Consider the following 13,508-nt stretch of genomic DNA (forward strand, 5'->3'; position numbering starts at 1 on the left):
AGAAAATAGCCGCTAAAAGTTATATACTTTTTGTGGCCATTAAAACAGTCTTTACCGGCAAATGTTATAATTGCCGCTAAAATCTTTTAGCGGCAAAGCATAAGACGGCTAATGTTTAATTGCCGGTAAATGTATTAGTGGCTATTTTTATTGCCGCTAAAAGTAAAATAAATAGCCACTAAAAATGATTTTTTTTTGTAGTGATATGTGTTTAGTTTACTCTCCAAGTAACTTGTGTATACTACTCCTCATAGAGGTTGAGGGAGAGATAGGAGTTTATTTTGGTATTTTGATGTATTTTGGGATACCTATGTATGTATATATGTATGTAAATATATCCTCCGGCCAGTCTTGGCTTCGCAGGCTAAGTCTGGAGCTAGTTATGTTGTATACTTGGCTTTCTTTTACTCTGTTACATATTCTTATCTCTATCTTCTAGGTTTCTTAGCATGCAAGTAACCCTATTTCTTGAGCGTTGCGCTTTTCATTTTGCGATTTTGTTTACCCATTTTTCAAGGCTCCTAGTCAAGTATCCCTTTTCCTATATATATATATATATATATATATATATATATATATATAGAGGTCGTAATACTTTACTATCTCAATCTTATGACTTAAGCATAAGATTAAGTATGGTAGGGTGTTACATTATGGTATCAGAGCAGTACGTTCCTATAGAGCCTGAGGGACGGACTGATTATGCTTCTGGGCATACTCTGGGTGTCTATACATGCTATTTAGGGTATCTAACTGATATATGTAGCATGAATGCTCATGGGCATGCATCTGGGACTTTGAAATACTGGACTTCAGATATTAAGACTGATCACCTGTATATCACTTGTTTGGTATGAACAGGAACCAAATGGCGTCAAATGGGCGCGGTCGTGAGTACAATCAAGGTTGAGGACGGCGAGTTAATGAGGTAACCAAACTGGTAGATAGTTTGACTAAGATCGTGACCGCAATGACGAGTGTTGTTGCTGCCATTGGTGCTGTTGCTACTGCGACCATCCGAGTGACGGATAGGGTGGAACCACAAGCTGGAACTGGCAATGATGGTGATAATGGATATGAAGGTGGACATAATATTCTGAATACAGGGGTACCACAGGGTTATCCGGAGCAAGTTAATACGGGACAGGCAATAGGGGAAAGCTCAAGGAGGGCTGAGGTAGCAGGAAGTAATCACCGAGAACCTTTCACAAAGAAAAAGGGAAGGATTACACCTAGGAGCCAAAATTTCAAAAAGAATCATTTTGTCACTTCGCATTCTCAGCGCCGGAACAATGATCGAAGGAACGATAACCGTCCGAATCTGAATTCAGAAGGGCAAACTAGTACTCAACCAGATGACTTAAGGTGCCCAAGATGCAAGAAGTATCATCCAAACAGACCATGCAAGGCCGGACTAGGCGTATGTTACAAGTGTGGGAGACCAGGAAATATGTCTTGGAATTGTTCATACAGAGAAGGCCGGAATGCAACCGAATTCAATTCTCATAGCCGAGGTAATTGTAAATCAGAAGCTGAATTTCTAACTTCCTTGCATACCATTAATATGTAATATTCGTTCGTGACGCATGACAAGTTTCAATAATCATGAGGTGCAAGTCGATGATTAGTCAAAAACTATTGGTTGTTGAGATGGAGTGATACTTAGCTAACTTAGAGGAGTGGTTAGGCTTTTGAAGGTTAAGGATTAAGTGACGTAGCGGAAGCAGGTTGGACCATATTTAAGGAATCAAGAGCGTTTGAAGGCTACGCGGAGTTACTGTTTGAAATCCAGTGATGGTGAAACTTCGAGGAAGAGGAATAGAGCGAATTCAACCTTTAACTGCTAACTGTTAAGAGGTCGGTGAAGATGAAACCAAGTCCCTAAACAAAAGAGTTTCTGAGATAATTCTTGAAGGTATGCAAGAACTTCCATTTTAAAGAGAAAGTGAGTTTGTGATAGGTTTAGTACCGTAGCCGGATTAACTTTAATTGCACCACAAGACACTGTTATAATCGGTAGAACTTAGGATTGAATTGAAGGGAGTACCAGAAAAAGGAATTATCTGACCAACTATTTCCCAGTGAGAAGCACCGAACATGCTAGTGAAGAAAGAAGAGAACGACAGGAGACTATATGCGAGAGGGAATGTGCCAACGAATCCTCACGACTTGATATAATCCTTCTTTTGAAACCAACATTGAAATTCTATCCGGAGCTCTTCCTAAATGGCTTGATTACCTTTCTAATTTTACTCCTTATGCGCATGAACCTTGTTTCTTCCAGGATGAGTCTGAGCTTATCTTGGAATAAACGTGTAATCCTTGAATCTTGTGTGCTCACTGTGACTAGAGTTGCCCTTATTTGCAAAGGTCCTTAATTTGAACTCTTTCCTTGAGATGCACCTAGGTTCCTCTCCTTGTACATTCCATTATTTCAGTATAATCCTATTTAACCGTATACAAGATTTTCTTTCTGACTTATCACAAACACCTTGTATTGTTCATTCATTTTTCGAGTTTAAAGTCCTTTTGAAATCCAACTTGAGCCTATATTAGTATCACGTATAAATCATAGTTGTAACTGTAGAGATCTGATTCTTTAAGAGCAAGACTTTCTTTTGAATTCTCGTGAAAACTGTTCAAGTTACTCGTTTGTCCCTTGAACATAGCATTTCTTTGAAAAATCAATTCATACTGGATTCTGCGTCACGCATAACTCTTAGATGCAATTATTAGAGTGTCAATCCTTTAAAGCAAAACTTTTGAACATGAAAATAAACCAGCGACATTACTGGGGGACTTAGAGCCTTAATCCTCGCCGATCGTATCGCTCGTGATTGGATAGAAGAAATGAGGTGCACCGTATGGATGAAATACTCGGGATACGACTGAAGCCTTCAAGCCATAGAAAGAAGATTGATCTTTATGCCAATACTTGCATCACTTAAGCCTAATGAACCACTTCAGGAATTACTACGATGTATTATTGGAGGACTTAAGATACGAGCTGATGCAACACTATGAGATTGTCATAGACGCCTTAAGCAAGAAGTTTCTAAAGGATTCTTGGACGTTAGTTCCAAAGGAGGAAATGTTAGATGAGTTAAAGTTCTGGGTTGGAGAATAATAGTGTGGAGTGGAAATGCCAGACTAAATCCATTACCAATTTACAACATGGTATCGATGACATACGGGACGCGTAACAAGATAATAAGAAGCTTCCCAAGATGTCCAAATTTGATAAACAAAAGGAAATTAAGAAGAGATTTACATGACCAATGCCGAAATAGAGATCATAGAGTCAAGGACTTAGGAAGTGCAATATTGGTAATAAGGAGCTACTAAGAATACCGAAGCCAGTTGAATCAAGAAGACACCAAGAAAGGGTTGTGTGTCAAAATCGGGAGTTGGAAAGAGAAACTGTTGTCCGAAGATTACAAGAGAAGATTTTCGAAGTTACCGTGAGATTTCTAAAACCTACCACGAATCCAAGAAGATATTTTGAGCAACTAGAAATGAAGAACTAAGTGAAAATCTATGTGATTACAAGTTTGATGTATGAGAAAGAAATGAGAGATCACCAGAAGCCGTTCGAAATGCCACAACCATCGAAGGTTCTACATTAAAGGTAAAAGGGAATAGCTATCGATTTCGTAATAGATTGTCAAGGTGTAGGACAAAAGGTGATGCTGTTAGGAACTCGTGGATCAAGTGATCAAGTCCGTTTTGCCAATCGAAGCAAACTACTTATTGGGGATATCAACGAGACTACACATTAGGGAGAATGTGAGACTCCACAGTACGCTAAACACCTCTGAATTAATCGGAAACTGGAACATCAAACGTCTTAATTCTTGAATTTGATGGCCGAGACAATGGAGAAAAAGTTACGCAAATTTGAGTTAAGATTCTCAAGATGAAAGCCGACAAAAGAACTAGGCAGAACTAAGAAGAAGACTTCTCAAGTTGAAAGGAAGAGGATATCTGTTTTTGAATATTACTTCAACGAACTAGAATCGGATGAGCAATCAAAAACTAAAAAGTTAAACCCCCGTTACATTGGGCCGTTAGAAATCCTGAAGGAAATTGGACCGGTGGTGTATAGGATCGCGTTACCACCATATCTATCAAACTTTCTTGACGTTTTTCACATTCCACAACTTCATAAATACACGTTCGATTCTAGTCATGTTCTAGAACCAGAAACGGTTCAAGTGGAAGAAGATCTGACACTACCGGTAACTCCAGTTAGGATTAATGACACCAACATCAAGCGTTTACGCGAAAAAGAAGTTTTTTTGGTGAAAGTAGCTTGGAGGCGGGCTGGTATTAAAGAATATACTTGGGAGTTTGAGTCAGATATGCGGAAAGACTACCCACACCTCTTTTCAGAAAACTTACTCTGAATTTTGAGGACAAAATTCCTAATTAGGTAGGTAGGATGTAAACCCCACAAAAATCGGCACATGATTAGTCAATAAATTGAATTTTAATTAGGAAAATTAAAGATGCAAAACTAATACCAAAATAGGATAGAGCTCTTCAAAATGAGAATTTCGACACTAATTTCAAAGAATTTGGCCAAAAATTGGGGCGAACGAGCCGAACCGGTTAGACCGGGCCCGTATTGGGCCCAAGGCCCAAGTATATAAGTTAAGGCTCAGCTCTCATTTCCCCAGCAAGTTGAAGAACACGCTGAAGGGAAGGGAAACCATCAAACCTTACCCCAAATTCAATTTAATTTTAAATCCATGTAACTTTCAATTCGGAACTCTGATTGACGAGCCATCTGTGGCCACGTGTCCGCGGCGTCGAGCTTTACAAAGTCCATAAAATTTTAAGGTAAGGAGGTCACATTTTCTTCCTCAATTCTCCCATTTCTAGTTTTGAATTTCTTGGGCTTTTGTGTTGAAGTTTTGTGTAATTTCGGTGTTTAGGATCAAATTAACTTGGTGGACTTGCCGAGTCTTGTCCCAGTTCTCTATTGGTGAGGTGAGAACTCTCAAACCCTATTGGATTTCTTGGTTATGTGTGTTGAAAATTAACTGTGTATGTATGGGTATTCATGATATGATATAAGTGAGGTATATATATATGGTATGAAGCTAATTGGGAATGTTGGAAGCTTAATTGGAAGCTTGGAGTTGGAAACTAGATGCTGAAATTTTGGTATTGAAGCAATCTTGCCTAGTGGGTTGTCTTGGAAAAAAACTACGTGAAAATCGGTCAAGGTATGGTTTAGGTTCCGCGCGTTTAATATGTAAGGTTGTGTGAAAACTTAGGCTAGAAAATTATAGGATAAGTTGAATTGGTTTTATGCATTAAATGAATAGTTTTGTAATATTGATGGTAAATCGATGATTAGGCTTGTGTTGGAATTAATGGATATGAGATGCTTGGCATTAATGAGTTGTTGGTGTTGAATAAGTGTTCTTGAAACTATTAATAAGGAATTGATATATGTTGATATATTGGGATCATTGTGTGGATTTTATGTAATGGTATGGGCATTGATGTGCTAGTGGTTGGTGATGATGGAATAAGATTTGTTGTGTTGTAAATTTGCAGGTTTGTGGGTAGAGAATGAGAAATTGGTGAAAATAATGTGAATTTTGACGAACTTTGGCAGTCCATATTTTGCTCTACAAATTTTGAATAAAGATGAGGTTTGCTTTAAATTAAAGAGGGTTTAACAAGCTTGATATCGGTATAAAGTTTGCGGAAAATCGAATTTGTAGAGGAAGTTATGGACGCTGGAAAATTGGTGCGAAAAACTGAATTTTTGTAACTTGCAGCAGAACCATGTTTTCTGATGTGTGCCAATGCACAAAGCCGTGCGCACGGACCCAACAGAAGCGAAAATCTACCTGTGCATACGCACACCTATGTGCGCATGCACACGTCAAGATAGGCTTTCTGTTGGTGGCGCTAGCACAGGCGAGGCGCTTGCACACCAAGTGATGTGTGCGCGAGCACGCACAGGTGTGTGCGTACGCACACGCCCTGTTTTTCAGCACCTTTATTTTTCTGTTCTAAACATGATTTTTAAACTCTAAAACCCCTATTTTTGCCCTGTTAATCCTAGATCCCACTAGTAAGTTTAGTAAATAGCAGAAGATAGGAGTTTGAGGTAACTTGGGAGTGAAGAAAGAGGTAAATATAATGAAAAATGTGAAAGGGAAGTTGTTAATGAAAGGAGTTAATATGCCATGGCTTTGATAAATGATTATATCATAGTTATAAATATGAAATGGCTTATGAATGATGATATCTGAGATACGACTTTTCCTGGGTAAAAACCGTGGCTTGTCACCACGTGTTCCAGGTTGAATCTCGATACTCTGTTGACCCTACGTCGTAAGGGTGACCGGGTACATATAAATTCCTGAGTATGGATAACCCCCGTTGAGTGTTTTGAATGATAAATGAATGTGAAATCTATGCATAGACTCTTGGGGATGCGCGACGGGGGACAGTCTAAGGTTTTCGGACTTGTCGGGTTGGCTGGATAACCGACAGATGAGCCTCATCAGCCATAGGACAGGCATGCATCATGTGCATTTGTTTGTTTTGATTGCTATGCATTATTTGAGATTGCATAATATAATATAATATAATATAATATATATATATATATATATATATATATATATATATATATATATCCTGCTACGTGCTATTCTTGCTATTTGCACTCTCTGCTTATTACTTTTGTGTGAATTTGATTGGATGCTTGTCTCTGCTGAATTATGGAAGACGGAGAGACGGAGGAATAGTGAATTAGTTAAGTGTTAGGTGTTAGGTTTAAGGCAAGTGATTATAGTGTACTTAGAACACCTACCCCTATCTATGGCTTTTACTTAGAAATTAAGTTTTGTAATTGTGATAACGGAGTTCTAGGTTTGCCTATGGCATTTCCAGGACCTTATTTATTATACGCATGGCACCTTTACCATACTGAGAACCTATGGTTCTCATTCCATACTGTGTTGTTATTTTCCGATGCAGGTCGAAAAGGCTCCTCGCTAGGCGTCTGGATCCCGAAGCGAAGTAATTCCTGGGTGTATTTTAGGTTTTCTGTTTATATATGTGTATATATGTGTTTAGTTTACTCTCCAAGTAACTTGTGTATACTACTCCTCATAGAGGTTGAGGGAGAGATAGGAGTTTATTTTAGTATTTTGATGTATTTTGGGATACCTATGTATGTAAATATATCCTCCGGCCAGTCTCGGCTTCACAGGCTAAGTCTGGAGCTAGTTATGTTTATACTTGGCTTTCTTTTACTCCGTTACTTTTTCTTATCTCTATCTTCTAGGTTTCTTAGCATGCAAGTAACCCTATTTCTTGAGCGTTGCGCTTTTCATTTTGCGATTTTGTTTACTCGTTTTTCAAGGCTCCTAGTCAAGTATCTCTTTTCCTATTATTATTATTATTATTATTATTATTATTATTATTATTTATTTATTTATTTATTTTTCAATCTTATGACTTAAGCATAAGATTAAGTATGGTAGAGTATTACATACTAAACTCAGACACTAAATTTAGTCACTAGTATAAAAATACATGTTGGCAAATAAATACATATTGAAAATAAATTGAACAACACATGTATATTTATATAAATATATTGGTGACTGATTTTAGTGGTTAAAGTTCATGTACAAAATACAAAAAGTATTTTCATAAATCATTTTATATAAAAGCTAGGCATAACCAAATCCAACCAAGTCACTTTTTCTTCTTCTTTACACACTTCTTCTTCTTTTTACTTGCAATCCTGCTATTTTTTTTTCTTCTTCTCCTCCTTCTTTTTTCTCATATTCCTTTTTTGTCATCGTTGTCGTTAGCACCACCACCTCCTCGTCCTCCTATTTTTCTCATTTGATTTCTTCTCTTCTTTTTTTTTTCTCCTCCTCCTTCGTTATTAAGTTCGGATGCACCCTTTACCGTTGGGCAATCTGTCATTAAAATTTGTTATTGACGGCAATGAAACACATCATTTCATTTATTCGATTTTACTGGTGGCTTAGCCGTGAATAAATATAAACTACGCACGAAAATTGAAAATTTTACCTCGTAAATTTACCCACGGCTTTGCTATCGATATATAAAAAATTAATTTAAATAATTTAATCCATGTTACCGACGGCTAAACCATCGGTAAGTCACAAACTCACAAACGTTTACTTATTTTCAAAAAATTATTTCACAGCGTACCGATGGAAGTAATTAATAATCAAATTAATTTTAAATAAAAATTAATTTATTATCATTATGGTGAAGTCGTCCGTAAACTAATTTCTAAATTTTCAATTAAAAAAAATTTACCGACAGTTAAGCCATTAGTTAGCAAAATTGTTAATATTATTTGTTGCGTCCAATAATACTTATGTGGTGCCAAAACTTACTGACAGCTAAATTGCCGGTAAACTAAATCCACGAAGAAGAATAAAAACCTTCGAACATTACCGATGTCTTCGAAATTTATCGACGATATGGCCTTCAATAACCCTGCCTCTAAAATGGCAGTCAAAATTTTGGTCGATAAATTATCCCTGTTAGTAGTGTTTGGGATCATAAAATTCTTTGGCTATAATTAAAACTAAAAAAAAAAAAACTAATTCACCCCGATCACTTTTAATTTTTGACCAATCCCATGTTAATATGCCTTTGTGGTTTATTTAATTATAAAAACATAAATCCAACTTTAAAAAAATAGACAAACTACATACAAAATTAAATAAATAAATTGCATATTATTTGAGAATTTTATACAGAGAATTCTAATAAAAACAAACCCTAATGTAAAAGATATTGTAAACTTGTAATTAAATTCTAATATAATATGGTTAATCTAATATTTAAGACTTTAATTAAATTAAATTCTAACTAAATTTCTAGTGCCTAATTAATCTAACATTTAAGATTTAAATTAAATTAAATTCTTACTGAACTTTTAGTGTTTAGTTAATCTAACATTTAATACTTAAATTAAATTATTTAAACTCTAACAAAACTTCTAACCTAGTTAAATTTCTAACCTTTAAAACTTACAAATTTTAATAGAACTTCTAATCACTACTCTAACTAATAGTTATTTATCACTCCTCTAACTTGCATTTATAATTCTAAAAGTTTAACAAACTACTAAATCACTACTCTAACTACCATTTGTAGTTTAAAAATTCTAATAACGCTTATAATCAAATTCTAAACGACTTAATATCACTAACAATTATGGTTTATCTTAAAAAAATAAATTTCAATCACTAACCTCTTCATGGATGCTACCAGAAATATCGGCAATACCAATAGATACAATCCGGGTCGTCTTCTATTTTCGGAGTTTGAGTATTGTGGTTTTGTTGCCTAACTTTTCTCTGTATGGTGTGTTTTGGGGGTGGAGAGCTAGTGAAATGTAATTTGAAACAAGTGAATTTGAATTGTATATATATATATATATATATATATATATATATATATATATATATATATATATATATATATATATATATATACTAAATCGAACCTAATGCATTCAATTTACTAACAGTGTATGTTCCTTATAAATTGAATTCAATCAATTCGATTTATTAGGGGCCTAAATCGAAGCTTCCTGTTTCGATTTACTATGGGTAGATCATTCCGAATTTCAAACCATACTAAATTGAAGCTTGTTATTTTGATTTACATGTACACATACTAATTCGAATCTTATTGATTCGATTATTTACCACTAGCATAACTAAATCGAATATAATAAATTCGATTTATATATAAATATCAATTAAGACATGCATGTAACATTTCTTCATTTAGAAAAATTATGTAAATTTGAATGTCATTTCATTTGTTTATGTGTTTTACCCAAAAATTGATGCCCTCAAGAGTTTCTCTTACTTTTTTCTTTCACGTATATAAATAATTCAACCATGTTAATTATATACTAAAGTCAGCTACTAAAATTAGCCACAGTATAAAATACATGTTAGAATATAAATACACATTGAAAGTAAATAAAACAATACATGTATTTCTATATAAATATATTAATTACTAATTTTAGTGGCTGATTTTGGTATATATAAATAGTATTTTTTTATAAATCATTTTACACAAAAACTAAGCATAACCAAATCCAACCAACAAGTCATTGTGCGCGCGCTTTTTCTTCTTCGTACACAATTTTTCTTCCTTTTACTTGCACTCCTGCTGTATTTTCTTTCTTCTCCTCCTCTACCTTTTTCTTCGTTTTTCTTTTTCGTTATCGTTGTCGCCAGCACCACCACCTCCTCGTACTCCTTTTTATCTCATTTGATTTCTTCTCTTATTTCTTTTTTCCCCTTTTCCTTTCTTATTAAATTCAGACACACCGCTTATCGATGGCTAAGCCGTCGTTAAAATTTGTTATCGACAACAATGAAACACATCATTCTATTTATTCGATTTTGCCAATGACTTAGCCATGGATAAATATAAAGGACCCACAAAAATTGAAAATTTCACCTCGTGATTTTACTCACGACTTTGCTGTCGATAAATAAAAAAATAATTTAAATAATTTAATCCATGTTACCTGCGGCTAAACCGTTAGCAAGTCACAATGTTTATTTTATTTCAAAAAATTATTTTCACAGTATACCGATAGAAGTAATTAATAATTAAATTAATTTTAAATAAAAATGAATTTATTAACATTGTTGTTAAGTTGTCCGTAAACTAATTTCCAAATTTTCAATAAAGAAAATTTATCGACAGTTAAGCCGTTGGTTAGCAGCATTGTTAATATTATTTGTGCACGTCTAATTTTCAATAACGTTTATGTGATGCTAAAATTTACTGACAGCTAAACCAAAAAAATAAAAACCTTCAAATATTACCAATGTCTTCGAAATTTATCGACGATATGGCCTTCAATAACCCCGCCTCTAAAATGGCAGTCAAAACTTTTGTTGGTAAACTATCCCTGTTAACAGTGTTTGGGATCAAAAAATTCTTTGGCTAATAATTAAAGCTAAAAAAAAAACTAATTCACTTCAATCACTTTTAATTTTTTACCATTCCCATTTTAATATGCCTTTGTGGTTTATTTAATTATAAAAACATAAATCCAACTTTAAAAAAATTAGACAAACTACATACACATTAAATAAATAAATTGCATATTATTTGAAAATTTTATACCGATACTTAATCAGATATTTAGATCATTATTAAAATGATAAATTTAAAAATTAACTATTTTTATTGATGAAAGTACATGAATATTAAATTCATTATTTAATAATTGAACTATATATTCTATAATTGTTTAGCAATAGCTAGTAGGATGAGAGCAATTTCATGAGTAATATTGTTCTGATTGGTGATTGGCGATTTGCCATTGAATCTTTTCTCACAATTACTAACCCCAATTGCAGCAGTGTTAGCATAAGCTTCAGCCAAACGGGGTTTCCCAAGTTTGAAAGCATCAATGGCTTCAGGCATAGTAGTATCGATAAGATAATTGTAATTTCCAAGACAAGCTATCATCTCAAATCGAATGTCTGGTCTCTTTCCCGCCGAAATCATTTTGAAGAGAATGTCTTTGGGAGCTTCTGCTTTGAGTTGGAAATCTTGTGCCATGATTATTCCAAGACCTGCAATACCCTTAACATCATTGCTTTTATAATTAGCTTTTATGTAACTAACACATTGAGCAGGGTATGGTGTCTTGCTGCATGTTTCTGTTATGAGTTTGTCATCGCTTTCACATGGTGCTATTGCAATTGAAGCCACAACAATTGTGCACAACAACGTATTTAGAGAAAAATGCTTCATGTTTAACTACAGAGAATAATAATTTAGTATAAGCCACCATGATGAAAGTGGTGATATTTATAAGTGAGGAAATTTAATGGTGAGAGAGATCATTTCGTTGGTATTTGAAAACTTTGGATTGATGATTTAATTTTATACATTTAATTTTAGTCAGTGAATATTTATGTTCTGAAATTTAATTTTAATCACAGATAGAAACTATCGGTTTTGGAAACATAATTAATTTTATTCTTTCACATATATAAATACTTCAATTATGTTAAAAATTTATTAAAATCAGTCACTAAAATTATTTACTAGTATAAATATATGTTAAAATATAAATATATAATAAAAATAAACTGAATAATACATGTATTTATACATAAATATATTAGTGACAGACTAATTTTGATATTCAAATAGTATTTTTGTAAATCATCTATTATATCTATTATCTACTATATGTCTATATCTATTATATTATATGAAATTGGATTTCTGCACTTAATGATGGAATTGGTGTGGCATATTTTTTAGAGTATTTACTGATTTATTTTTTTTAACTTATTAAATATAATTCTTTAAAATGAATTAATTATATCAACTAATTAATTGATTTGATTAGATATTTAAATATTATATAATTTAATATAATTTATATCAATCAATTATTTATAACAAATAAAAAAATTAAATCAATTATAAAAAATAAATTATACAAAGTAGTCAACGAAGAATAACAAATTAAAAAATTAAACAAAACATTTTGGCTCTCAAACTTAGACTTATGAACACTGACGGATCCATAAAATTTTGGTAGTGGGGGCAAAATTTATATAACATGATAATAATTTTTATAATAAAAATAATATGTGTATATAAAAAATTAAATATTAAATTATCTATTAACCATTATATATTTGTGTATAAATACATGTATTGTTTAACTTATTTTCAACGTGTATTTTATATTTTAATATATATTTTATACAAATAATTATTTTTTTATGTACATATAGCATAATTATTGTTATGATTATATTTTGTTATTGTAAAATATGATTAGTCTTCAAAATATCTAATATACAAATTAAAACACTAAAATAATAATTTAAATAATAATATATAATTTAAAATTCTATTTTTTAGGTTTTATATTTTTAAAAATTCAGTAAATTTTTCTCTTAACACTACCATCAAAATTTCTCTCTTTCCATATATATTACTCAACAATTATTTAAAAATTCACTTCCCAACACAATTAGAATCCGACTCTTATTGATATTTATAGTTAAAAAAGTTCTTTCAATTAATATAGTTGCTACGCAAAAAATAAAATTAATTTGAAAAGAAGATAAATAATATTCTTTTGAGTTAATTTTTAAAAAATAACACTAATTTCGTTTAAATATGAGAATTGATCATTCTAACGAATATCTAATATAAAATTTTTAAATTGACGATTAAGTATCAAAAGTTGAGTAAAAAATAATTGTGGGGTCAAATTTAATAATCTAATGGGGCAAATAAATATTATTATCATATACTACTCAATAAAATTCCAAATTGTAATGGAGGCGTTTGCTCCCACACCACTGCACTTGGAACTACAAAAGAAACACTATATATAACTTTTAGTAGCATAAAATTAATTATAAAAATTAATTATTGATATCAATATCAATTTATCACTAATTAAT

At 32.6% G+C, this 13,508-nt stretch overlaps 1 protein-coding gene and 1 pseudogene across 1 annotated transcript; one reads left to right on the forward strand and one right to left on the reverse strand.

Moving 5' to 3' along the window:
* The first annotated feature begins 868 nt into the window (after positions 1–868).
* Positions 869–1,570, forward strand: LOC148578789 (uncharacterized; annotated as a pseudogene).
* A 9,737-nt stretch (positions 1,571–11,307) lies between these two features.
* Positions 11,308–11,826, reverse strand: LOC107614949 (cell wall / vacuolar inhibitor of fructosidase 1-like). Its single transcript, XM_016317077.3, has one exon. It carries the CDS (start codon positions 11,824–11,826, stop codon positions 11,308–11,310), a length of 519 nt encoding a protein of 172 aa, XP_016172563.1.
* Between the last annotated feature and the right edge of the window lie 1,682 nt (positions 11,827–13,508).

The sequence above is a fragment of the Arachis ipaensis genome, chromosome B1 (genome assembly GCF_059453495.1).
Source record: "Arachis ipaensis isolate K30076 ecotype BB chromosome B1, ASM5945349v1, whole genome shotgun sequence".
Classification (NCBI taxonomy): domain Eukaryota; kingdom Viridiplantae; phylum Streptophyta; class Magnoliopsida; order Fabales; family Fabaceae; genus Arachis; species Arachis ipaensis.

Bases quoted from the DNA above. Each gene is read 5' to 3' on its own strand.
- LOC107614949 (XM_016317077.3), bottom strand. From the start codon at position 11,826: ATGAAGCATTTTTCTCTAAATACGTTGTTGTGCACAATTGTTGTGGCT.